General features: G+C 42.2%; 3 protein-coding genes across 4 annotated transcripts; 2 read left to right on the forward strand and 1 right to left on the reverse strand.

The window, feature by feature from the left end:
* Window positions 1-18,234: 18,234 nt before the first annotated feature.
* On the forward strand, window positions 18,235-20,046 carry LOC121716071. Of its 2 annotated transcripts, none has more exons than XM_042102240.1 (2): window positions 18,235-18,372; window positions 18,905-20,046. In XM_042102240.1, exon 2 carries the CDS (start codon window positions 18,907-18,909, stop codon window positions 20,044-20,046), a length of 1,140 nt encoding a protein of 379 aa, XP_041958174.1. In that variant the 5' UTR covers window positions 18,235-18,372; window positions 18,905-18,906. The 2 variants fall into 2 exon arrangements, with proteins under 2 accessions (XP_041958174.1, XP_041958175.1); XM_042102241.1 differs by lacking the exon at window positions 18,235-18,372 and adding an exon at window positions 18,417-18,527.
* Window positions 20,047-20,116: 70 nt separating this feature from the next.
* Window positions 20,117-22,105, forward strand: LOC121716070. The gene is made up of 3 exons (XM_042102239.1): window positions 20,117-20,681; window positions 20,803-20,997; window positions 21,128-22,105. The coding sequence occupies exons 1-3, from the start codon at window positions 20,117-20,119 to the stop codon at window positions 21,622-21,624; spliced, it is 1,257 nt and encodes a 418-aa protein (XP_041958173.1). The 3' UTR covers window positions 21,625-22,105.
* A 1,670-nt stretch (window positions 22,106-23,775) lies between these two features.
* On the reverse strand, window positions 23,776-26,301 carry ela3l (elastase 3 like). The gene is made up of 8 exons (XM_042101156.1): window positions 26,262-26,301; window positions 26,030-26,118; window positions 25,698-25,795; window positions 25,284-25,412; window positions 24,955-25,091; window positions 24,492-24,637; window positions 23,983-24,135; window positions 23,776-23,824 (listed from the first exon to the last, which is right to left on the reverse strand). The coding sequence occupies exons 1-8, from the start codon at window positions 26,299-26,301 to the stop codon at window positions 23,807-23,809; spliced, it is 810 nt and encodes a 269-aa protein (XP_041957090.1). The 3' UTR covers window positions 23,776-23,806.
* Window positions 26,302-27,510: the final 1,209 nt, after the last annotated feature.

Here is a 27,510-nt window from a genome sequence, read left to right on the forward strand (position 1 = left end):
AGAGGCCGCTGCGCTCGGTGCGCTACAAAACAAGGCCTACATCGGCTCCACCCAAGTCTAGACACCAACACATATTATGTCATTACCTATTTCCTTCTGACATCGCCAGATATAAATTACACACTAGGGAAATAGTGAAGTAAAACAGTAGTCAGGTAAGACTATAATTGTGCCGTGAGAACTTATATATGATGCCTTTATATCACCATGCATCAAGGACCTACTTCTTGGAAAGTTCAGTGATTTTACAATGTAATACTTGAGTTGTGATTAGATGTTAAATCTGCACGCCGAATAACACATTAGAACATTTTGATTCCGAGATTAGCTGACAGAGTGTGGAAAGGTAGAATTTAAGAATCTACAACATCCAATTCAAAAGTTGGCGCAATCTAGCACCATTCCTGTAATTGTTCCAATTCAGCACCTTGGACAGCAGCGGTGCTGCTACCTGCAGAGCAAGGTCATTCGCAGATGCTGGTTTAGGCGAAAAATCAATTTTAAAAGGAGTCTTCCATCCCAAAAGTTCCTTTAGAGAACTGTATATTCGAAGGCTGTCTCTCCCTCATAAAAATCGCCACGTCCAACCCATTTCTAAGGACAAAAACATATCTGACTTCTGACTGATGTCAAACTCTGTGATAAGGATGGCTGATTAAAACTGTCCTTGCTCACTCACTCTCATCGTCTTGTAAATTGGCGGCCGTAAAAACCTAATTTAAGGTCACAACTACAACACTGCAAAATGTGTCACTGCCATCGACATGTTATTTTTATTATTGTTATTACATTTTTATGTTCTTTACAGCTACCTAATTGGAATATTTGCACTGAGAACTTTACAATTCAATGCTTCAACAACGTTAAACGTTAGGGGGCGCCAACTCCATATTACATGAAAAGGTTGATTCAGGTTCCCTCTTCACTTGTGAGCAACATCTCAGAATCGTTTCAGGGTATCTTTCATTAAACATCTTACACATTTATACCCTCCAAGATCGACTATTTAGAAGGACAGCTCTTGAGCAGCAATATTTAATTCACTGATATGAAAACTACAAATTATGTAGGCCTGAGTAAATAAGTATATTTAATGTATAAAGCACATTTCAAGACAGCTTTCACAAAGACAGCTTAATAAACATAGATAAACAGTATGACACCTACAACAGCAAACAGACACGTATCAAAAACAACAACAACCAATGGGCAGCAGGGGACATCGACTATAGTTATATAGTTACAGATAGTAACAGATGGGAGGTTAGGAGGCAATTGGTTCCGAGTCACATGGGGGGGGGGGGGGGAGACCCAGGGACTTGGTGTAAATTGATGTCAGTGATGTAGCTTGGGGCCTGGCCATTGAGCCCATTAGAAACAGTAAAACTTTGAACTGAAATCTAAAATGGACAGGGAGTCAATGCAAGGAGGCCAGGACTGGAGTGGTATGACCATGACCCCTTGTACCAATGTGTCATTAAAAGACAAGATTTGAGTTTAACAATCATTTGTAATTGATAATGGCTGTTTTCAACAACAGAACAAATGTTTTTGTCAAGACAAAGCTCTGAGTCAAGAAAAACTTCCAGGTTATTAGCATGAGATGTGACATCTGGCTGACAATTATCAGCATACAGTATGGAAGGAGATGTCATATTTTCTGATAGTGTTATCTACTGGGAGCATATACAAACATAAGAGGACTGGTCCCAGGATGGACCCCTGATGGACCCCATAAGAGACAGGGGCAGAGGATGAGAAGAAATGACTGATAGACACTGAGAATGTCCTATGCTTAAGATAAGAGCTGAACCAGTGTAGGGCTGTACCCTTGAGGCAAACCCACTATTCGAAGGGAGCCAGAAGAATGTTATGATCCACAGTATCAAAGGCAATGCTATAGGTCTAATAAAATCAGGATAGCATTATCACCTGAATCTAATGTTATTTGTGAATTTAATATAAATGTGAATTTAATGTTAATGTCTAGATTATTTGTTATGTTTAACACAGCTGTTTCAGTGCTGTGTAAGGCTTTGAAGCCTAACTGAAAGGGTTCCAGTATCTCATCTGAGTTCAGGAAAGGCAGCTGTTGTGACTTCATAGAGTTGAACTGACAATTCCTCAATAATCACACACATTCACTTAAATGTATTAGTCTTACTCAGAGAGGGTAAAAGCGGGATCTTTGTCTTACTCCTTACTATTTATCGCACTTGATAGCAATGTCCTGTTTTCTAAAGTTATTGGCGCTGAGATTTTATCAAATGTTTCTTGGGACAGCTTCTCAGCACATGATACTTCACACAAATCTCATAGATGGTTAATGTACTCACTGGACATTTTACTGTTCATGTCTGCTGTACAAGCACGGCAATGACCTCATGACTCATGAAGGCTGTTAAAGTAACACAATGTAGTAAATTTATCCAATAAACGGCTTCAAACTCATTTTAATGTCACGCCGACGTAAAATAAGAATAATGGAGTCTCTGACATTAAATACGTGCCTGGAATTTATTGCACTGTTGTTGCAACATTGTTGTTGCAGGTAGGAGCATGATTGTTTTTGTTGGTTGTTCACGAATTGGTACCCCCTTAGCGCTAAATGGAAACAGTAGCCTATGTTAAAAATGTATGAAAAAGGGAATTATGGGATGTTGCTTTAAGGTGTTTTTGGAGTCAGTATTTATCTGAGAGGAAGAGAATAATTGGATGGTGCAATATACTCAGAAGCACAGTGAACAGAAGAAAACAGTAATAAACACACATAGGCAAGCAGCCATATTTCCTCAACAGTCAGGCAAAAAAAAGCTATAAAGCCATGCCACACTGTCACTAGTGTTAAACATGATTTAGAACTCAATTTTGTGTCCTGTGCTGATATGTCACGACATTCTGGGGAGAACACTGACGGCTTTATGATACTGTGGCAATTTGCCATTTTGTGCATTCTAGTCTTTGCCCTTGAACATAGTGCAATTGTTTTGGGTTGGGTTGATGCGATGTGATCATTATTTGTGGAGAGGGCATTCCTTACCAACTACCACTGAACAGGAAGAAACTCTTCCAAAGTTAATAAATAGTCTTTGAAAGAATTTGTTAAGTGCATCACTGACATGTTAATTCCATTGTCAATTTAGAAGTAAATGAGACTGAACGTGAGAGATGAGACAGAGTGGATGGAGGGAAAGGTGAGTGAGTATGTATGTATGTAGAGATGGGAAGAGAGATAGAAAGAAACAAAAAAAGAGTGCAAGAAAGGATATAGGATAGATGTGCTGTCTGTCCTTGTCAGATAAGGCAGATATGCAAACTTTGCGGCCTTGCAGATGGGGGAGTAGATTACATCTTTCATTAGAATCTGATCTTGTTATGCAATGCCACTGTGATCAGTTGACTAATCCTCTCTCTCTGTGTGTGTGTGTGTGTGTGTGTGTGTGTGTGTGTGTGTGTGTGTGTAAATAAATACTATCAGTATAAATAAGACCTCTGATTCACCCACTAATGGAGAGCTATTGAAACACATGGCAATTTTATGATGAATGACAACAAGAGTAAGGGGCTGAGCTACACCAGGCGAGTAACTGAAGCGTTTCGTTCGCGTTGCGTCTGCTGCAACAATTAGCTTCCATTATAATCAATGGAAGTAGCTACACCAGACGTGACAGTGGGGCGTACGTTTGAAAAAAATAGACCATTCATCTAAAATGGATTTTACGCATCGCGAACGGAACGCTTCAGTTACACGCCTGGTGTAGCTCATACCTAAAGGTAACTCAACAGTCTACAACCAGTCTGTATTCAAACTACAAACTATGCATTTAGAGCACTACAGAGCCTTTGCTCTCAAGTTCGTTTGATTGTATTAATCTTCTTTCTTCTTCTGCCATGAGAATCTATGGCAGCCCTATGATTCGTTTCACCAAGTTTCATGTCTGCAGCTCTAGCACCACTAGGTCAAAGTTGGACTGTCATAACTAAGAGGTACCACTGGAATCTTTAGACCATGCCAAGCTTAATGACGTCAATTTCTGCCATATGGAATTTTTCTTAAAAAGTAAAAACACTTTTTGTCCCATCTTCAACAGCATGTGTCCACTGTAGCCAATTGAAACCAGACTTGAAACCAGGCACATGGACCCCATTGTGAGGACATACAAGTTGTGTTGGGATTTAAAGCTTATAGTTGCTGAGTCTGGCAATACTGTGATTGGACCGTATTGGATTTTATCAAAATGTTTCAAAATAGTTCACAATTTTTGTCCAATGTGCACTAAAATGAGCACAGATGATCTTCTGAATGGCATTTACATATTTTAAGATTTGCCCATCATAGCCAATTTGTGATAATAACATCTAGTTGCAACTCTGGCCTGCTGAGCTGCTTGACTCCCTCATTGCTGCTTATTGTTGTAGCTGTTTGTTTTGCTTTTGTTCCTGGCGCTTTGTGGGGAGATTTTGTACAAAAATTAGGCTGAAGAGATTTGAGGTACAGACAAATCTCTAAATGACAGGGAACATTTGAGGCTGGCATCAGACAGTAATGTCATCAGTCCCAACTGATCTTCTTTCACAATGCTTACCGTGCTTAGCACACTTATCAAAGCTGGGCCGGGTTTCCCAAAACCTTCCTAAAGGAATACACCATAGAGGATACATATCCTAGTCATCTATCTGTGTGCCATAACCCAGTCTGACATCATGTTAGTGGCAAGACAAGTGCACTTTTATAAGGGGATTCATTTCATTTAGTGCTTCATTTAATAAAAAGAAAACATTTTCACAATAAATAATTTGCTTTTATTTTTTAATCCATTTGAATGCCAACATAATATAAATCTATGAGTAACATGTTGCATAAACACATCATATTTGACAACTTGTTAAATGCTGACCTTTTTATATTTTCTTGTTGATATTGTGATCACCTGCCATGTCATGCCAAAATTATGGCACAGTTTATTACAATATAGTCCCACCATGCAACAAAGTAATGAATTGTACAAAGGGCATAAACATGATCACACTATGATGATCTAAACATCCTGCATACTATTGGTTACATTCATAACACTCTGTATTCACTTTCTGAATGCTAGTTACAACAACACTGCAAACCTTAACAATGGCACTAATGGTTCACCATGTCATAGGGCAGCTTGCGTTTCAGGATCTTTTATTAAAGTAAATGTATTGAAGCCCAAATATAGTCTGTTTTGTGGAGTGATATAATCATATGATCATATTAATATTGTCACTTAGTCCATTAGAATCCATTACCCAGAACTATATATTTGTATGGTCCGGTAATTGATTCCCAACATAATGAACAAATAAATGGGACAGTAATTTAGCTAGCCACAATACCTGCTTTTATATGATTTTGGATGTTTACAAAAACATGTTCGCAAATCTGACATTAGTAATTAGCCAAATAAACAAAACACTGTTCAAAATTAATCCAGCTAAAGGTCTCAAAAAAGCACTCGCATTGCACTTTTACAATGGAACATTTCACCATTAAATGGTCCCGTAATGGGTTTGGCTAAACAGACTCAGATATAGCTGTAAATGAGCTTTGGAAATATGATTCTCTAAAGATTTGTAACTTTGGGCCATTGTGACCTGCTCCACAGACAAGACTGTGAATACACACAACAGAAACACAACCCGACAGTAAAATCATAAGTGTAAAATCTGAAGTGTTCCAAATACTCTTTAAGAGTCATTGATTTTGATACTGTAAGGGTATTTGAATGGCACAATTTGATTCCACAATTCTACAACCAGTGGTGAAACCAGTATTTGCTCATTCAGTGACACACACAGAGTGCAATGAAGCAGAATCGGTTCAGTAATTTGTTTCAGTAATTTTATCACATATAGGGCTACAAGACAGAGAATGATCTGGTGGAAACGATATTCATGTGCTGAGAACGTCCTCATCTGTGTGCTGACCCACCAGTGTTTGCCACAAGTTAGTGGCACTAAATTAGCAAGATGTTTTTGTCATGTGATTAAATACCATTAGTTCATGCGGGACCGTATTAACACATTGTGGAGCGTTGCATGTCATAAAAAATTAAGCTTGATCTGAGGACAGTAAATAGCTCTACTTACTTACTTACTTACTCAGCTACTGTCGGAAAATGTTCACACTTAATGAATAGGACAATATAAGTTCAAGACCTAGAGTTAAAATCGGCTCTTATAAAGAGTTAACAACTAGAGAGTGACAAAAAGAAATGACTAAAACAGAGTTAATCAGATATAGTCAGTTAGTCAGAGATAGGAGGTATAGATGAAGGAGGTATAGATGAAGTGATTCCTCAGCCTGATCTTTCCCCTTAGAAGATAAGAGGAAAGAAACACAGAGCAAAGACACAGAAAGAGTGTGACTAGAGGGAGTTGCCTCTGATTATACCAGACTATCAATTAGAAAAGAACAGCGTGAATTGCTGGTTAAATGCTGGGGTTGTACACTGACTGTGACCCAGAAGCAACTGTGTAGTGAGGTGTGAGGTTATGAAACTAGCCACTCCCACAGTGAAACTACATTACTGTATGCATCATCAGGGTCCAACTGGAATGCTTTCGCAAACCATCAGCGGGGCCATGCACCACTGCTTAAGGACTCCTGGTTTAGTGGAATCAGTACCTAAATCAGCATCTAGTGCGGTAACATGTGGATTACTACATGACTTCATTGTGATAGAGATAGAAAAAATAAACAGTCAGTTCTCTTGCACAAGGCTAACGTTGACTTATTTTGGCACTTTGGCAACATACCGAGCTACTTAAATGGTGTGTTCCTCTGGGCTAAGTCATGCTTTGTGTGCTCTGCCATCACCCATAACTGGCGTGGTACTGGCACACCTGAAGATTATAGCTTAGGTTCTAATTTTGGTCACTGGTGTGATTGTTCCTCACTTCAGCTTTGCAGGCTATTAAATAGCTCTTGAAATCTCATTAGTGTGGGAAAGTAACACCACAATGAGGACCTGTTAGAGCCTCATCACCTGATGGGGATGGCCTGACCTAAGGAAGGCATAGTAACCCACAAAAAGCCCTTCATACTCTGGCTGCTGAGGTTTTTGGCTGATTGTTGATGTTAGCACTCAAATAGGTTAGTGTTCCAGCACTAGTAAGGTGATGGTTAGTTTCAATAAGAGTAAACATTTGCATGGAACCTATTAATGAAAGCAACAGTGCTGTAGTAAAGCCAGCATTCAGAGTTCTTTTAACCCTTGTAAGGTGTTCATATTTTTGTTAAACAGCCAATGTTCCCAGGTTTGGTGGGCCCACCACATTATTAGGCTTTTAAATCAATACAGCCATAACAATTTATGTAAAATAATTAACAGTTGACCATTATAAAAAGGGTAAAAAAATATTTTTGATCATTATTGGTGCTTATTCCTTAGAATTTAATCAGAACAGAAGGTGTTTGAAATGTAACAATTTTGTCACTTTGTGTGGGAATAGCAGGTGCAGAAAGACAACATTCCCGTTCACAGACACCTACACTCAGACACGCACACATACAGACGCACAGACACACACACACACACACACACACACACACACACAGACAGCAGGCCCAGTTAGGAGGACACACTTACTATTTTTACTATTTTAATTATTACACTCGGGTCCAGTAGACCCGAACACCTCATATGTAAGTTATGTGTGTGTGTGTGTGTGTGTGTGTTGGGGGGGGGGGGGGGGGGGGGGGGGGGGGGCTTTACTGTGTGCAGTCATTGAAAATAAGTTATTTTTTTATGTTAAATTTTCACAGAAAATGAGCCAAGGCCAAAGAATTTGAGTTAGAAGAAATAATAAATATAATTTTATATTTAGCAAACACTGAAAGCGGGTCACACAGACCCGAACACCTTACAAGGGTCTTGTCAATCATATGTGCTGTCTAGTTGTTTATCTATAGGACATTCATTATTCAGTGAAGATTTGTTGTGGTATGTGTTGTAGGCAATTAGAACATTACCTCATGATGTGTTAAATAGTGTTAATGAAATGGACTGAAATTTCAGTTTAATTTAGTTTAGCTAATTGCATTACATTATAATGTGTATAGCATAGTGAGCATGAATTATGGACATTTTATGGACATTATTATCAAACCATGTACAAATGTTTGTGTACAAGCATGTCATCAATTAATAATTATAAAAATGTAATTAATCTTTTTCACACTATGTAAATATATATGGTTACACATTATAACAAAGTACCCCCCCCCCCCCCCCCCCCAAAAAAAAAAAAATCTTCTCTTTCTCTCTGTATAGGAACATCTTTCTGTGCATTTGAATAGTGAGTTTGATGTGCAGTTTGTGATATTACATTTGTATAATGCAGAAGCTCCAAGGTCTAACAACACTGTCAAACAGACCTGCGGTTTTCTGTGGGTGACTGTAATCATTGAAGGGGCAGTAAACAGACTGACAGATGGACCGTCTCAGAGAGAGTAAGAGGCTTTGCTCCGTATTACGTAATGCTTTTCATGTTCTACACCACGCTTTGGACTATGAGAGAGACAGAAAGAGACAGAGAGAGAGAGACAGAGAGAGAGAGACAGAGAGAGAGAGAGAGTCAAAAGGGACAACACTCTGTCCACACTGAAATCCGTGTGTGTGTGTGTGTGCGCGCTAGGTGATTATGGCAAACAAACTATGCAGGCAATTTATCACCGATGACCGCCATCTGCCTTAACCACTCAACAAATTATATCCACTATGTTTAATGCAATTAGTTGTAAAGTTTCAGTCAGTCTCCCTTAAGTGAGGTATCCATGGTGACGTCCACTCGGGTCAGTGATCTCCCCTGTGGACGATAATGTTTGTACTGTGAGGTGGCACACCCAGACCTTGTAGTCCCTCAGGCTGCAGTCAGAAAGTACTTATGTTCACTCCTCTGCTCCTCCGGACTGCCCATGAGGACGGGCCTTTTGTCCGGGCACTTGGAGGGCACCTGGCAGGCCTTGTAGAGGATGACGAAGAGGACGAGGATGAGAACGCCCACCACCGAGTTGCAGACGATGGCAACGATGGCTGCCGCTGACAGGCTGTTCCTCAGCTCTGACTCCATGATGACTTGATGGGATCCGAAAGAAGGCACGGATATGTGTGTGTGTGTGTGTGTGTGTGTGTGTGTGTGTGTGTGTGTGTGTGTGTGTTAGAGAGAGAGGGCGTGACTGTGAGTCAGTGTGCGTGTGTGTGTGTGGCAACACAACGGCCTTAAAGTAATCCTGAGGCTTTACCTGTAGAGGGGACAGCAACGTGTCTCTGAGTGGAGCAGCACACCCAGCCTCATGCACACCTCCTTCACTGCCTCCTGATGGGAAAATGTTCTCTCATTTTCGTGGTGTGTATAATGAACACCTCGTAAGACAGAGAAACGTGAGACCGTGTCACCCTGGTAAAGGACCATTGAACTCCCAGAGAGATGGTGTGGTGGTCACTGTCTTGTTTTGGATGATGATCCAGTGGATCAGTTTTCTTCAACTGAGGGCCCTGTAGTTTAGTTGACTGATACCCCTAAGTTGTGTTGTCTGTGATGTAGAGGTCCTGCAGAGAGAAATGAGATCAAATTGCATGAAACTTACAGTACATGTAATAGACTCTGTGTAATAGAATCTGTGTTTACATCCGTGACGAATGGTGCCGGGACACTGTAGTAGTATGCAAACACTGCTCACCACTGGCAGAGTTTATGATCATAAAGTGCCGTCCTTTTTACCTACCAAGGGAAATGACTGCGATTCTGCTAGTCGCAGTATACATCCCGCCTACCAACAACAACAGCGATAAGAACGCGGCTCTTAGTGAACTGTACCAGGCTGTCAGTGAACAACAGACGGCACACCCAGACGGTTTCACCATCTTCACTGGAGATTTTAACCAGGCTGATCTTAAAACTGTACTTCCAAAGCTACACCAGCATGTTGATTTTCCAACAAGAGGAGATAACATCCTGGACCTGGTCTACACTACACACAAAGGAGCATACAAAGCCACCCCCCTCCCCCACATTGGACTTTCAGACCATATCACTGTTATGCTAATGCCCGCATACAGACAAAGGGTAAAAGCGAACAAACCGGTTCGTAAGCAGGTAAAAGTGTGGCCTGAGGGAGCCTCCGATGCTCTCCAAGACTGCTTTGACACAACAGACTGGGAAATGTTTAAGCAGGCAGCCACTTACAACAACCGGACAGACATAGAGGAGTATACAGACACTGTAACCTCTTACATCACCAAGTGCATCGATGATGTGACCCACACAAAAGACATCATCACTCGGGCTAACTGGAAGCCATGGCTGACAGGGGATGTCCTCAGGCTGCTGAGGGCCAGAGACAAAGCCCACAGAGCTGGGGATGAAGCTGGCATGAGAACAGCGAGAGCCAACCTGTCCCGTGGCATCAAGGAAGCAAAAAAGGGTTGCGTGCTCAGTCCGCTGCTCTTCACCCTGCTGACGCATGACTGCACTGCAACCTACAGCAACAATCACATAGTGAAATTTGCTGACGACACAACTCTGGTGGGTCTCATCACCAAGGGCGACGAGACTCAATACAGGCTGGAGGTCGACCATCTGACCACGTGGTGCAGGGACAACAACCTCCTGCTGAACGTCAGCAAGACTAAAGAGATTGTTGTTGACTTCCGGAGAGGTCACACCCAACACCTGCCACTGACCATCGACGGTGCTGTGGTGGAGAGAGCGAGCAGCACCAAATTCCTGGGGGTGCACATCAGTGAAGACCTCTCCTGGACCACCAACACTGCATCACTGGCGAAGAGAGCTCAGCGCCGCCTGTACTTCCTGCGGAAACTCAGGCGAGCAAGTGCTCCACCAGCCATCATGATCACATTCTACCGAGGCACCATTGAGAGCATCCTCTCCAGCTGTATCGCTGTGTGGGGTGGAAGCTGCACTGAATACAACAGGAAAGCCCTGCAGCGCATAGTGAACACAGCTGGAAGGATTATTGGTGCTTCACTCCCCACCCACCTCACCCGCAAGGCGACCAAAATTGTGAGTGATGCAAGTCACCCCGCTCACAATCTGTTTGATCTACTGCCCTCTGGGAAGAGGTACAGAAGCTCCCGCACTACCAGACTCACCAACAGCTTCATACACCAAGTTGTAAGGATGCTGAACTCTCTCCCTCCTCTCCCCCCTCCACCCTCAGCTACATAACATCCTGGACATTGGACCCACAATGGCCACCTGCACTACTCCACTTGCACACTTGTACACTTTACAACTTGTTGTTGTTGTCCTGAAAACACAACACTTCTGCTGCTCTTACATAACTTGCACCACTATGCCACTTTCTTTCTTACTTAGGTCAAACAGAACTACCCAAGCCTTTTATTGGCCTGACTTTGCACTAGTATTTTATTGACTGTCTATGCACAATTTCAACCAAATTTTGCTGCTCTTATTTTTTTCATTATTATATGTGCCCTCTTATTTACTTATTTACTTACTTTTTTGTTTACTTGAATGTTATGTTTGTCTGTGGACTTAAATTGGTAAAATATGTCTTGTCTTCACCGTGGGATAGTGAGAAACGTAATTTCGATCTCTTTGTATGTCTGGAACATGTGAAGAAATTGACAATAAAGCTGACTTTGACTTTGACTTTTGGGCATTAACAATAACTTACTTGGGGGTACAACTAAAGCCAATTGGTAAACAAGTTGCTGTCCTGTGACAACCCTTAGATAACCCCTACAGAAGACTTTGAGCCCATGTGGAGAACACTGAGCGATCCTTATGTCACTGACTTGCATATGATGGAGACAGAATTAGACAGGAATAGTCATCCTACTACACGTCTGGACAAAATTACGTTTCATATTATTAAAGCAACACCAAAGAGTTTTTTGTACCTTAAAATAATGTTTCCAAAATCGTTTCAGTGGTATATCACTCCTAACAGGGTGAATGACACTTCTGCATTCGCTTCGCGACCCCTCTATCGGCTATAACCGCACTATGCAAGTTTGCCAGATCGGGTAGCGGATCTGTAGTTCGATGGAATGAGACATAAGAAACTACAAATTTGACTTGCTTCTGATGTCGCAATACATTGCACTTTCATAAAATCATGCAACATACTCTACCTTGTCTGTGGACATCGTTATTTCCAAAGCCGGTGCTGAATAAACAAATAACATTTGTGCGACAGAGGAAAAGTGCTTTGGTGTTGCTTTAATCTATACCAAAGCAATGCTCTCTCTATGAGTGTGTGTTCACTGCCCTGCATCTACAGCACAGGAGTAGGGGACTGCAGTGGCCAGGTGAGGTGAACTTGAGCCTGGAGTGCCTCCCACAGTTTTTCCAAAAGTCTTCTGACACTCATCTGCATATCGCTACCTGCTTCTCATTATATTAATGGCATGCACAGATAAGAGCAGCTGCCTCTCAACCCACAGGGAAAGGCCAGAAAAAGCAGCGGCCTCTTTTAGAAACCAGCTACAGCTCCCAACATTTCAGTGTTGGAGAGCTTGAGTTGAAACAAAGAGTCGCTACATGTGCTTATCTGTGCTGCCAAACAGGACAGACTCATTTTCACGGTCTTGGTCTTTTTCTTTTTCAGCCACACAGGCAGAGGTTTGGGGTGGACGAGATCAATTTGGACTAAATCACCAAAAAGAGAACCTGGACTCTACTCAGGCCTCTATCAATCTGAGGCTTCAAGCAGTACTTTTTAGGGTGAATTGAGATGTGTGGGAGAACCAATTTATTCACAGTCATATCTAGCAATGGGCAGAGCAATCACAATGGGGAACTGAACAACGTAATTGAAATGTAGATGAACAATAGATGATGGTTTCACAACTCTCCATGAAAAGGAGTGTAGAACTAATAAAAACACTATTTTGCATACTTTCAAAAATGTCTCAATGGGGCACAGAGTTCATTGTCAGTCATTCAAATAATAACTGTGCTCTGTAAAGACCCCACTCTGAAAAAAAATTATCACTAATGGTCACGTTAAGATTATACAGGAGGTGTTTCCAGCTGCTGTTTATTTCAGGTAGAGCACAAGTCTTGATTTGAAATAAGCTTTGCACAATTTGAATCACTTGATTTGAAAGCGCCTACACCATCGTTTCCCAACCTTGGGGTCAGGACCCCATGTGAGGTCCCCTGAAATTCAAATGGAGTCGCCTGAGATACTGGGTTACAATTGACCAGTAGGCCTACATTACATTAAAATATACATACATTAAATAAAAATACTAAAACCTCATGATATCCAAGTTAAGTAACTAATTGGATCCTTCATTCCAATCTAGCTATGTAAAAATAAACTTAGACAGCCCACATGAGATGTTTGATTGACATAATCATGCTTGATCAATGTTCCAAACAAAGCAGCAAAACAACCAGAGGCACAAAGATTAGCTAAACAAATTAGGGGACATTTGGGGAAAATCAAGCACCACTCCCGATGACTGGGTGTTACAACATAGATGTTGTGAATGATTGGGGTCGCCAATGTTTTGTGACATGAAAATAGGGTCACCTGCCAAAAAAAGTTGGGAACTTTTGTCCTATACAATGCCTGTTTTTTTTTTTACTACATCCCTTTATGAATGGATATGGGAGAGTTTGATTCTCATTCTTGCTCCATGGCTTCTTTGCATTATCAAAATGAAATCCATACATTAATTTGATTGAAACACTCTTGGTTTCACTAATAGTATGGATCTGGATACCATTGGAAATTTCACACACATTTCAACCTCTAAACATTAGTGTAGGTAATGGGTGGGTGGACTACATTTGGAGCATTTGTGGTGAGAGAATCAATAGGAATTGAGTGAGCACTGCTGCCCACATAGTCCAAAGAGCACATTAGAGAACTGCTCGGTGCATGGTGTTGCAAGACCCTAGCCACTTTTTTTTTACATATCTACTGACTTAATATGCAATGTGTTTGGTAGTCTTAGGGTTTCCACCCACACAATGCAACACTTTTCCAAAAAAGATTTGCTGCAAGATGTACTCGAGAAAGATGCTGTAGCAGAGGCAGAATTCTTTCTTTAGGTAGCCCATGATTAGTGTGTCTCAGTAACAAGCAAAAGTATAGACCTAGTAGTCTAGTATTGTTACTAAGTATTATGACTAAGAACTCGAATGTTATTCCTCATTTTGTAAGTTGCTTTGGATAAAATGTATGAATGTAAATGCAGCAACTATCTTTTGTCATTAATGTTTGTGGAAAATGAACTATGCTCAAAGTTATATCATAACTGAAAATTAGAGCAAATGTTCAATCAAAATCATATTTTGCCTTGCTGACTCATTTAAGATTAATTTGTCATCAGACAGAGCTGCAAATACGCTTTTGTTGTAGGGCTATTGTCAGATGTTGTTTTGAATAAAAGTGTTTGTTAATGCAGTAACTTTTCTTTTACTTTATGTCAAGCCTTAGTTTCATGCTGGTGCACTGTGCAAGACCTAGACCCCTAGCCACTTTTTTTTTTACATATCTACCGACTTATGCAATGTGTTTGGTTTCCATGTGTAGGGGTAATAATTGTTGATAATTTTCAGAGGTGAAGCAGAATGCATTTTGATTTTGTGTAACTTGTATTTGTAGCTGTAGAAAATATGAAACTTGATACAGTCAGAACAATCCATGCACCTGATGTAGTCATCCCATGGCGCGTCATTGTATCCATCTACTTAGCCTATCCTATGATGGGGAAATAAGGGTGCTTTCAATTTTCTAAACGAGAAAATGAACCGCTCGGCAGACCATAATGTTTGAACTTACCCTCAATTTAAAGGATCCGAAGGAGTTGATCAGAAGCACCTCCGTGTTCTCTCATTCTCCATTAAAAGTCGCTGAATTCACTGGGAAAATACCATGCACTTCAACGCAAAGGAATCCGCTTTTCCACTTGTCCAATCCAAGCCACTCATATGAGTGAACTTGTTTCTTCACGCTCCCATTCGCTGTGAACTATCAACTTAACACACAAGTGTTCACAAGACTTTACTCTTGCGCTGAAAACGTCCGACGTTCATTTCCAACCAGGCATTGCAGCTTCGCACAGAAGCTGACCATCTCGTCGGGGGCATCTTAAGGGGGAGTGGTTTGCACTGAATGGATCTGCGCACCCAGACAAAGCGCCCCATTCAAACTGTCAGGCGTTCTCGGGAGACAGTCACTGCATGTTAAACAATGCTTAGCTTTATAATGAGACTGTTCACCCACCATAGCTTATGACATGCACGATCACAGATGGCCTTTTACATAATCAACATCACATCAGGATGCTATGTCCCTTAGCATGTTGTTGATTAAAGTAGACCAGGCCTACTTTAATCAACAACATGCTAAGGAATACAAGGAATTCCCATTATGTCGACCTAATTGGCCTATTAGCCATTATGCTGTAGGCTAAGGCCTACATTTTGTGTAGGCTACCCAATCATAACGAGTGTCTTCAGGCAGAAATCTCCATCTGAGTCTAGCCTTGAACCTATAAATCGAAATAAAAAAAAATACTATGACTTAAAGAGTACTTGGGACGTTCACTGCAAATTATTAGCCTAGACCTATCGGTTATCGGCTAACGCGTCTGCTAAATTAAGAAATGTAGGCCTAATCCTACATTATGGTGAAGATAACAGACTCTTGTAGATCAGGCGTTCATGTGTCATGTCACGTGTCATGTGTCAAACTCAGTAGGCTATAGGTCGCCACACCTACAGAACCAGGAGCACTCTGATCTTATCAGTTAGTTTAGAAAAGGAACCATTTTTTCTAAACATGTAAAAATTGTAGAAGTGGACAAAATCTTTGTGTTGGCATTTGTAAGGTTGATTAATATACACTTCCTGAGGGAAAGTTCCAGAAGTACATGGTTGTAAAAATGTTTTCTGCATTGTCAAATTACCACCCCTCAATATTTTCACAAATTCCTTGGATGACCAGATGATTCCATATCAGTTTGGAAATGAGGGAGTTGAATTGTATTGTTAGGACCAGGGATGTAGTGGAGGCCTAACGCAAGTAAACACATGTTGAACATTCCATTGTGTTTAACCTTATTGCTAATAAATGTATATTGATACATGTTTATAAATAAGTCAGACACTGTGTCACCATTAACTAATTTAGTTTCAAATAACACATTTTTGTACAAGGTTTTAGCTGTTTTATTCAACATACTGTGTGTTGTCAATGAAAACACTTATCATTACGCATATTTGCACATGTGTGTGTTTACATTTGAATTGCTTTAAAGGTGGCATGCTATTTTATGCCATCTCATGAGATCACGTTGGTTTAAACCATTAACACAGTGAATATGTTGAAATTAATACAAGACATGTCTCCTAACTCAAACAGTGTTGTGTTAGAATTTGACTTGTTTTACTGTAGTTTGAACACATTTGAGGCCTATATTTCACCAAAAAGACACAATGGCTTGTGGGGGTTCCCCAAGGGAACACAAAAACAACAGAACGCTGCCACCTATTGGATATTCCGTGGATTCAGTATTCACTGCTACCAGTAGCCTTTCAATAGCCTATTGATGTGGTGACCTCACATTCTGGAGTTCAGTTAATTTCAAGAAGTTTTATTTGCATGGCAAACATTTGTATTACCAAAGAGCTAATATTGAGTAAAATTAATAGAAAATAAAAGAATTCTAAATTGTGTGTGCTTACCTGCATGTGCGTGTGTGTGTGTGTTTTATGTGTCTGTGCATGTGTATGTGTCTTTGCTTGTGAGTGGGTGTGGGGTAATGGGATGTGTGTGTGTGTGTGTGTGTGTGTGTGTGTGTGTGTGTGTGTGTGTTTATGGGGTGTGTGCATGTGCCTGTTTGCCTGCATGTGTGTGTTTTTTTATGTGTGTGTGTGTGTGTGTGCGTGCGTGCTTGTGGGTGTGTTTGTGCATGTTTGCATACGTGTTTGTGTTTATGTGTGTGTGTGTGCGTGCGAGTGCTTGTGTGCATGCCTGTGTGTGTGTGCGTCTGAGTCTGTGTGTGTGCCTGTGTGTGTGTGCATGTGCGCGTGTGCGTACATACGCCTGCATATCTACTGTGTGTGTATGTGCGTCGGTGTACAGACACTACATTTACAAATGAATTTATTGTGTGGCCCCCCCCCCATGAACGAACGCTTTGGCAGTGGTCATAATAAACAGAAAAAGAAGAAGAAATGTCTAAAGTGTATGAGGAGTTTCCAACATGCTTATGCTCCTGCTACAGTCCTCATTCAGTATCCGGATAGCTTGGGGATTAAAAACTTTTTTCGCATTCTCTCTGTGTTGGTCCTCAGGCAGCGATAACATTTCCCAAAGCTTAGGGCAGAGAAAAGGCAGTTGTTGGGGCGATTGGGATCCCTGGTGATTTTCTTTATTGGACTTTACTTTCCTGATGTATATTTCCTCTAGGTTGGCGCACTCCTGGTGGTACATTCAGCTGATCTCACTACTCTCTTTAGGGCTTTTTTTGCTGAGTGCTGTTTCCATACCAAGCTGTTATAGTCCCAGTAATAATACTTTCAATGGTGGCTCTGTAAAAGTTCTTATACGTAATTGCTGAGGTAGCCTAAAGTACTTTAGGCGTCTGAGGTGAAAAAGACACTGGCGTGCCTTTCTCAGAAGTGAATTTTAAGTACTAGGCTAACATAGTCTTGAGAGAATTTGCATACAATACCCAGGTATCAAATTCGAAATGAACATATTTTTTGATATGGAGCAAGTTTCATGTGCTCATGTGAAACTGTCTGCACATGAAAAGGTTTTGTGCGAGCACATGAAAAGGCTATTGATGCATTGTAGGTTTTACATGGGAGACCAATGGGTTTTATTAGTCTAGGAAGACTTTGTAAGTCAACATTATATTATGCAGCATCATAATGTTGACTTACACACGAAATCTTTATTGTGTGGGGGTGAGGGGGGGTGTGAACTTTCACGATATTCTAATATTTTGAGACCTGTATACTGAGAATGAGAAATTTAATTTTGTTTCAGACAAACCAACTCACTTCTAGGTCCGGAGTTGTGCTGGGCTAGCCTACGAACAAAGTTTTTTTTTTTTTTTTTATCTTTCAGCATATCTCCCAAAAATTGACTAATCACAGTGGCTGCCTGACATTAGCCTACAAGCCACCACAAATGGGCCACCCGAGATCCAACAACGTCACTTCCCGAAAATTCCCGGCGGTGTTTTTTAATCTAGCAGATCTTCTTCAACGTTGTTTATCTCTAACATCGAGAGGGACCGTTTCCAAGACCACTCCGTCGAACCGTCACATTTCTACTTTAAATATAAGCGGGGCTCTATTAGGCCTACTGCATTCGTAAGTTTTGTTTCTTTTCTTGCTAGCCTACCCTACGCCGAGTTTGGTAACAACGGTGTGCAACCACGCGCTACAGGCTTTTGAAGTAGCCTAGCCTAGTTTTTGTTCAGTGGGTGTGTCAACATTGATGTAGCCTATCCTATCAAAACCCGCTGGTGAGCACAACTAGAAGCTATTGAAATATGTCACTGCCTTTTATAAATAACTTATTGTTAACTGGTATATGTATAAAAATGGGTGGGTGTATATATATATATATATATATATATATATATTATTGTTTTTGTACCACAGTTAGTCTGCATTTGTGTTGTTCCATGTCATCTATGTGCGAAGGTCACGTTAATCTTAATACATGAACACATAGTGTCTGCTTTGTTGTGATTTAAGTGCCCATTCTAACTATTTATGTTGTGTTCATTTTAGACCCTGGTGATGAGCAGTTACTTTGAAACAGATAGAAATTATGTAACAACAGGCAAGTTGCTCTTTTGTGCCTGTGTGCTTGAAAACGGTCTCTTTTTACCAACAGAGATGGAGACACAATTCAGAAAGAAATCGGCTGATGGCAGTTTCTTTCTCAGTGATTCCTTGGAGGCACTCGGTGTGAAAACAGAGAACCAGGAGAGCCCACTGTCGCACCCTCTTTCACCTGATCAGGTTGCGGAGTCAACTAGGACGGCGGATGTGCAACAAAGCAGTGGCCCAGACAACAGAAGTTGTGTGTTGGACCTTTGTCTCCCTGCTGCCTGGATATCTGTTTTACCTCCCCTGGACCAGCAGTGGATTTCCAGGGCACTCTTCAAGTGGTCACAAACTGGACAGCCAGAGCTGGACTTTGCCATTTTGGATAAGAAGTGGTGGTATCCCCCGCAGCTTTCACCTGCCCCCACTGCTATTCCAGCAATGGTGAGGTACTTTGGACATCCCTTCTTTGTCTGGATGCCGATGAAGGTCTGGCATGTGCAGCTGTTCTGTCCACACACAGAGTGTGGAAAGGAGCTCACCTTTGCAGGACTGCACCAGCAGATCCGGCGTGTTGTTGGCCTCAGCACCACCTACTTCCTGGAAACGGAGGACCTCCGCTGTAAGGGCTGCAATAGGACAGTGGCTAGCTGGAGCCACAGCATTGTGCATCAGTTGGACGTCTGCCACCAAGTCCAGTTTCCTTGTCTCCTCTCCGCCGAGCTGGGCTGTGACATGCAGGTGGTGCGGCAGCTGCGACTGAGGGGCCCCGGGAAGAGCATCGGCCAGTTTCAGACCCAGCTGGAGGAGCAGCACACAGAGGCTTGGTTGCAGAAACAGGTCCATTTCCTGACCGATTTCAGGAGACTAATGCAAGCGGTTGTGTCTGGACTGAAAGCTCCGGTCATGCTTGGGGATTTGCCCACTATGCTCCCAGTTCCAAAGAATCGCTGGCTGATGCAGGCGTATTCCCAGGACGTGCTTAGCCGGCTGAAGGAGACAAAAGCGTCCATCACCTCCCAGTTTGAACGAATGTTAAAAATGGACTCGACCAAAAGAATCGTCAAGACGCTGGCAGGGGAGAGCGATGCAACATCATCCTGGGTCACCAGCATCATCAATGAGCACGGTCAGGTGATCATTTCCGTGCTTACGGCCAGCAAGGGCAGAGACCTGGGAAAGATGATCGGTGATCGATGGCGTCGTTAGCCGCTACCAGGATGCCGGAGTGTCGCCGCCTGAGGCGCTGTATGTCGACCAGGACTGCTGTGGGTCCAACATGCTCAGGCCATGGCCCCGCACAGAGATTCGCCTGGACATTTGGCAGTTCATGCAAAGAATCGCTGCGGGATGCACGACTGACTCGCACGCCTTTTACGCTGAATTCATGAACAGACTTGGCCACAGCATATTCATATGGGATGAGCGTGATGTCCAAGCACTCAAAGAGGCCAAACGGGCAGAGCTGGAGGATGGGCAGACGCAGCTTTCCGATGCAGACGTCACGCGTCACATCACCAGGGCTGAGATGGCGCTACACTGCAAGAGGACCACCAGAAGTAGCAGTGAGATGGAGGAACTCATAAACGAGCTGATCCAGGTCTACGATGGAGAGACAGGCTGCGACCCTCTTGGCGTGCCTCTCATTAACTCTGTGAGGATGGCAGAGATCTGGGAGGAACAGAAGAAGCACCTCCCCTGCATCCAGGACCCACCAGGCGTGCAATTGTACACGCAGACAGGGACCCTGCACAAGGGGCATCACAGTCTGCCCACCTACAGATGTGCCAGGGAGTCCACTTCACTGCAGCGTTTCCATCTCCACATAAACAGCTTTATCCCAGGTAAGGGTTCATTCTAGTTTCCCTTCAGAAATGTATTTTCAAGAATAAATAAACAAAATGTGCATTTCACACAATGTGACATGCGATCATTGCACTGTATGTATTTCATGTGTATTTGTAGGAACTTTAGCCAGTGCCACGTTGTTTCAGGCCTATCTGGTGGAGGGCATTGCGAGGTGGAATGAGGACAGGGCCATGGCAGCAGAAGGGAGAGTCATGTCCCAGAGTGACCGCCTCAGGCAAGCTGCCAACCAGCTCGCCTGGGAGGTCATGGGAATTACGCCGATGGACTGCACAGGGTCACCAAAGTATACAGGTAGACATTTCTTTCAATAAAAACACTTTAGTGCGGTATTGTATCTAAATGAAATACTTAAATATTATTTTATGTTTACTCATATCCATAACTTGTTTTCTAGTTCATTCATTCATTTATTTTTTTTTAGGTGAACTCATAGGTGTGGAGTACTTGTACGACCAAACTGGCAGTGCTCTAGAAGATTACAAACTTACTCTGTCAGCGCTGGAGACAGAAGAGGTGACCGTGGCAGAGGACGAGGGCTACGTGGAGCGAGTGAAGCTTGAGGACTTCACCATCCCCATGCCTGACGAGTCTGATCCACCTGCTTCTCCCAGCACATTCAGATCTGCTCTTTGTTTATTCCCTCTCCCCACCTCAACAACCTCAACCAACTCAGCCACCTCAACCAACTCAGTTATCGCTGCTGCACATTCTGCCCTTGCTGTCCGGTCATCTCCTCTCCCCACCTCAACCACTAAAGACATGACGTCTACACCTTCTGTTCTTCCTGTCCTGCACAGCTCCACCTGGCCATTGGGCCTGGTGAGCCATCGACGGCTCCAGCTCAGCATCCCCTGCCTGAAGCTGGAGCACTGCAGTCTTCTCCTGCACTGTCCTTCGCTGGCCCCAGGCCGGTCCTAATTCTACCCAGACCGTGTCCAGAGGGTCCCACCAATCAACTGACCCCAACTAGGCTGTTGCTTCCTGCCGGAGCAACCCTGGTGACCGTTGGTTCTTCACTGGAGGTCTCAAGGCCACACACCGGTGCGGCAGCGGTGCCATACTCAACCCAATGCTACAGGAAGAGGAAGTGGGAGAGAGGCACACACACTCGCAAGTATGTCAGAACAAGAGTTGTGAGCATTTGTAAACAGTGCTATAAAGAGAGAAAGCCACCCACCCACGTGCAATACTATGGCAATTGGTACTGTGAAGAGACTGCTACTGTCAAACTATCTGAATGGAGAGAAAGCATGGCAGCCAAAGGCTATGGAAAAAAGAAATACACATAAAATATATTGTAATACATTGTATGGTGCATATTGGTTTTATTTTTTAAAGGAAAATATATGATTAAGGCTGGAAATTGTAGGAAAATGTGCGTGATTAAAAGGTTTGAAGAGCTCCAGTGTCCACTGTACTTGTCATACATATTCACAAAAGGGCTTGACAGCTCAGAGTGTCCCCTTTAAAATGATACCAAACACAATAATATAAAACATTGAAATATATCCTGAACATGAGCCAATACCAAGATATGCACCAGCATCTATAATGCTAAAGGGTAACTTTAACAGCTGATAACACTAATTTAGCTGTGACTCAGGAAGGGTTGTCATACCAAAATGTTAGCTACAGACATGGATCTTTTAAAAAAGTATAAGTAACCTTTGCCACCTTGACATCTGGTCTGGCCCATAGACTATTATCACTGACAATATATACTATATTAACAGTAGATGACATACATATATATGTATGCAAAACTCACTGTAACTAACCCAATTTAAGTTTAAAACAATACGTAGCCTTTTTGTGTTGATTTTGAACAGATATTCATGGCCATGGTCTGCCTTTTATAGTAACCAATAAATGTGTTTCACACACCTTTGTCCAATAGCAATTTCACACTTTCCGGCAGATCTTAAACTAATCTCAGAAATCAGTGTTGTGTAGCATCCCCACTGAATGATGGATAAATACTTTTTTTTAATTCTTTTTTAGGTATTTATTGCAAATCACCAAGTCAATGTAAGGCATAAAGCACAAACACAAATACATTAGCTGCATTGCCATGTACTGTAGCCTCAAGCATTGCCCTAATATTCTTTCACATCAGTTAAAGCGTAACTTTATCCAAGGGTGTTTTTGCCTAGGGTGTTTTTGTGAATGTACCCGAGTCATTCGTTTAAAAGCATAATTACGTCCGAAGCGCCACTTTTAAGCTTATCCGTGTTGTCGTTTTTGGGTCAAATGGCCTTTTGAATGGGAATTGTAGGGGCACTATTTTGTTGCAAGATCGCGTCCAAATCGCTATTTTTAAAACACTAAGAAGGCTCGACACAACATGAAACCTTGATCGAAGTATCATCAGTGTCTCTACACATGAACTCGAGCATTGAGAACATTGTTCGTGTACACATAGTTTACTAAAAAGAAAGGTTTTGGACCAGCTTAAAAGTGGCGCTTCGGACGTAATTATGCTTTTAAACGAAAGTTTGACTCGGGTACATTAAACACCCTAGGATGCATTTTGGCGAAAGTTACGCTTTAACACTAAGTCAATTTAGTTCAGCTTAACTCAATTGTTTATAGTCCAAATTACTTTAAGCCATAAACACTTATTAACAGTATAGCATTCCATTAACTCTAACCTTGTCCCTTTTTGGAGTGTGATAAACATTAAGGTGAGTCCCTCAATAGCATGTTGAATGTTCTTTTATTTAAGTTCATCAAAGTTAACCTATTTTAACGCTCAATGAAAACATTTAAAGTATTAGCGTGGGATTTATGGCAAACAACAAAACATAACAAATATCCCTATTAAACTCCAGTAAATGTGTAATGACCATCCAGCACTGCTGTCTTGGCTTCAATATTTACTTTGCTCAATTATCACTTTTGGCAAGTTTTGAAATTCTCAGTGATTGATTTTTTTTCCCCTTGATGAAAATTCTCTAGATTTTTTTTCTAACACACACACTCTCTCTCTCTCTCTCTCTCTCTCTCTCTCCATACAGGGACCAAACATTAGGCATACAAGAACACAAGAGATAATGATCTTATTCAAATGGGTTTATTGTACTTTGAAATAGGTTCCATCTTAGTTGTTCATCATAGCCTGTAAAAATAAACACAATTTACAGTTTACATCATATATTGTGTTTCAGAAGATATGACATAATAATTGAAATACATGTACTGTACACTACAGACATGCTTAGTTCAGATGCTAGACCTTCTGTGTGTGTGTTGTGTATGTGTGTATGTGCACTTTACCTGGTCAATCCAGTCATTGAAGGCAGACACGCGGGTGAAGACAGTGGGCTTCCTGATGAAGTTGCAGCCCAGGCCAGAGACGAAGCTGGCGATGCCATGGACCTCCCATGTGCCCTCAGCGTTCTTGCAGTTCAGGGGGCCACCAGAGTCACCCTTTGCCAAGAGAGACGAGTGGTCAACAGAGGGCACCGCCAGGTGCGCAAATCCACACACTCATTCACAGTGTAGTCATGTTAGTGTTATTTTCATGGTTATTTTATATCTTTGGGCTCTAATTTACCCCCCCCCCCCCTCCCCCGACACACACACACACATAAACAAACAAAGGGAGGTTCTACACAAGACCGTACATTTTCGGCTGCATCTCTGTGCCATCGCATATTCAAAGCATTAATTTTGAATTGCATTCAGCTGACTTGATGTTAATCTTCTCCTTCTCCTTCCTTAAACATAAACCAACCACACAGTTTTGATATTTCGTAATTTCTATCCTTGCCCCTGGTACTCACATTGCAACCTCCAACGACACCGTCTCCTCCGGCACAGACCATAGTGGTCCTGAGAGCAGGTCCCCACCAGTCGCTCTTGGTGCAGGTGGCGTGGTCCACCACAGGCATCAGGGCCTGCTGCAGGTTATCAGCGATGGGGCCTCCAGCTACAGGACAGCAGTGACACAGACCTCAGTCAGACCTCAGCACTGTACACATTCCACAGCTGTTAATCTACACATATTCACATTTCACACACACAGGGAGAAATGTCAGAAGTTTTACGGTCAGGGGGGCATATGTACACACAAGCATACCTGGAGTTCGGCTATGTAAGTTACTCAGCTGTCACACGTATATAAAGCACTTCAATGTCCGTGCCATATGTGACTCATAAAGTCAAATGCAGGCTCACTGTATGCTCTTAGATGAGTACACAGACATTTGTGAGAGGTAGAAGGAACAAAAGAAATGTAGGCCCTACTGTAGAGTCTGCCCCAGCCGGTGATGTAGCAGGGGTAGTCGTGGGTGAGGATGCTGCCGGCGGAGGGGATGCAGCCCAGCTGGACGGAGTCACTCAGGGTCACGTGCTCGGACAGCTTGATCAGGGCAATGTCATTTCTGTGGAGCAATGCAGAGCCATCATAATTCACAATTAGGATCATGATTAAACAGAACGTCTTTCTTCAGGGTCATGGTGCCACTGTTTAATGTTGTCCTGGTAGGCATGTGTGAGCAGCATTGATAGATGTGGCACATGCCCCACCATTTCTATCACATATTTTAATGACCGCAAATGGGTCTCCTCCTCACCCGAAGGCCACGAAGATGGGGTTCCACTTCTCGTGAACGATCATCTTTTCGGGGGTGATGGCCTTGGAGCCGGCCTCGTCCTGCACCAGGTTGTGCTTTCCAACAAAGACTCTGTAGGTCAGGTCAGTGCTGCAGGAGAGAGAGAGAGAGAGAGAGAGAGAGAGAGAGAGAGTCAGACATATTTCTAATCCACACAGGCTAACATCCCTGCGCCTAAGTCAAATCAAGAATTCCCAAACGTCTCAATCAACTACAATTTCTGTTTGGCAAAATTCCTCAACTTAAACTTTTTAGTCATACATGAATTAAAACTGTAATGATAGATTACAATTTTGCAGACATCAATGTTATATAACAGGAAAATAAGGATAAGCCATTTTTTGCAACACTGAACACTGAAGAAAGGGCTATTACTTGATGCAGTGGGCAGCGGTCATGACCCAGTTGGTGGCAATCAGAGATCCTCCACAGGTGTGCCCCCACTGACCATTCCTCTGGTACTGCAGGGAGATCTGTGGAAGGAGTTGGACAAAGAATTTAGATTGAGAGAGAATAGCATGTGTAAGTATAACTTGCACTACTTAGCTACCGCTTTACTGCATGGACATATGAAGAAATGAACTACGAAAAAGAGGGGAAAAGAAGTGTAAATCAGGAAAGGAAGGAGGAAAAGCAGAAGCAAAAACACACAAAAGGGAAGAAGGAGAGAATGAGAGGAAAGAGAGATGAGACAACAGTCCCCATACCTGCCAGGGCCAGCTGTTGGGGATGGCGTCCACTCCGTTGACTACGCGAGTCATGAGGGGCTCGGTGGCGGGAGTGCCGCACCCGAAGGCTGAGGAAGTGAAATAGAATTCCTTTACTCTGTCGCCACTTTATCTGACTAAAGTTTTGATTTACCACACACTCTCCTTCACTCCCTCTCTCTCACACAGATACACACACACACATGAATTAGCACACACACAGAGCCCTTACCGCTAGCGATGAGCACAGATGCCAGGACAATGGAGAACATGTTGACTTTGTTCAACTGCGGTGAGAGGGTCTCTATAAGGCTGGCTTTTAAATGTTCCACTTCCAAACTGTCATGCTGTCGGTGTGACGAAATGTCCTTTGGATAAATAAGAGCGGTTTCATCATTAGGAACTCAGCTGTGCTATCAAAAGCCATTCTCATGCATGTCCTTCAAGTGTGTGTGTGTGTGTGTGTGTGTGTGTGTGTGTGTGTGTGTGTGTGTGTGTGTGTGTGTGTGTGTGTGTGTGTGTGTGAGTGACTAAAAGAGAGAGACAGACAATATATATATATGATTGTTGTGTGTGTGTGTGTGTGTGTGTGTGTGTGTGTCTGTGTGTTTGTGTGTTTGTGTGTGTGTGTGTGTGTCATGCCGCTATACATGTGTCACACAGACCTCAACACAGATACACAGTGCACATACATCACAGAGAAGCCGGGGAATGAGCGAGGTTAATCCCAAAGGGTCTCTACCTATAAAAAAAACATGTGCCATAGCAATTGTTTGATTAAGCTATGGGTCCAAATACAGCTTCCAGGTGTTTATTAGAGACATAGAATTGAATAGTGACTTTTGTGTTCTAAAAAGGTATTCTCCAAAGGACCTCTTTGAAGGAACTCAGTATGCCTACTTATTCCTACTTTGTGTTCCAATAGCAATAAAGTCTCTATAATTAGAAGATGGGTGAAATTACAGATTTGAATAGTAGTGTAATCTAGATAACTGCAAAGTCAGGTTTACGCATGAGCAGTCTGTTCACATTCCTACATGGGTCATTCCGTGTCAAATCAGATATGGTTGTTGCTGCACCATCTCAGATTTTGTTCAAACCATGTCTATATCAAGAATGAGTCCCAAATATTTCAGTTCAAATCCTATGTCTTCATCTTGTTTTCAGCCCTTGAAATTAAAAATCACATTGTCTGGAAAGCAATGTTTGGGCATTAATATAATGAAAAGTATTATTCATAGGCAGCCCAAACTTTGTAGGGTGGAAGACAAATAAGTGACTCAGTGTATGGGCATTTAGTGTACAAAGTGCCAATGTTGTATCACATATAACTTGTTTTGCCTGAGGAGCAAGAATGAAAACCCATAGGCCTAAGTATAATGCAGCCAAGTAAGTGTATTTACAGTATGTATTAATGAAATATGATACATCATTGGTTCTTTATACATGAAATGACTGCAAACTGAACTATTCCCACATTG

This window comes from Alosa sapidissima, chromosome 8 (assembly GCF_018492685.1).
Source record: "Alosa sapidissima isolate fAloSap1 chromosome 8, fAloSap1.pri, whole genome shotgun sequence".
NCBI lineage: Eukaryota > Metazoa > Chordata > Actinopteri > Clupeiformes > Clupeidae > Alosa > Alosa sapidissima.

Excerpts from the sequence above, each read along its gene's own strand:
- LOC121716071 (XM_042102240.1), top strand. The coding sequence starts at position 18,907 with ATGGAGACACAATTCAGAAAGAAATCGGCTGATGGCAGTTTCTTTCTC.
- LOC121716070 (XM_042102239.1), top strand. The coding sequence starts at position 20,117 with ATGCTCAGGCCATGGCCCCGCACAGAGATTCGCCTGGACATTTGGCAG. Across the intron at positions 20,682-20,802 it reads CATAAACAGCTTTATCCCAG|GAACTTTAGCCAGTGCCACG; the intron begins GTAAGGGTTCAT and ends GTGTATTTGTAG. Across the intron at positions 20,998-21,127 it reads AGGGTCACCAAAGTATACAG|GTGAACTCATAGGTGTGGAG; the intron begins GTAGACATTTCT and ends ATTTTTTTTTAG.
- ela3l (XM_042101156.1), bottom strand. The coding sequence starts at position 26,301 with ATGTTCTCCATTGTCCTGGCATCTGTGCTCATCGCTAGCG. Across the intron at positions 25,092-25,283 it reads CCCATCTTCGTGGCCTTCGG|AAATGACATTGCCCTGATCA; the intron begins GTGAGGAGGAGA and ends ATTGCTCCACAG. Across the intron at positions 24,136-24,491 it reads GTGTCGTTGGAGGTTGCAAT|GGTGACTCTGGTGGCCCCCT; the intron begins GTGAGTACCAGG and ends CTCTTGGCAAAG.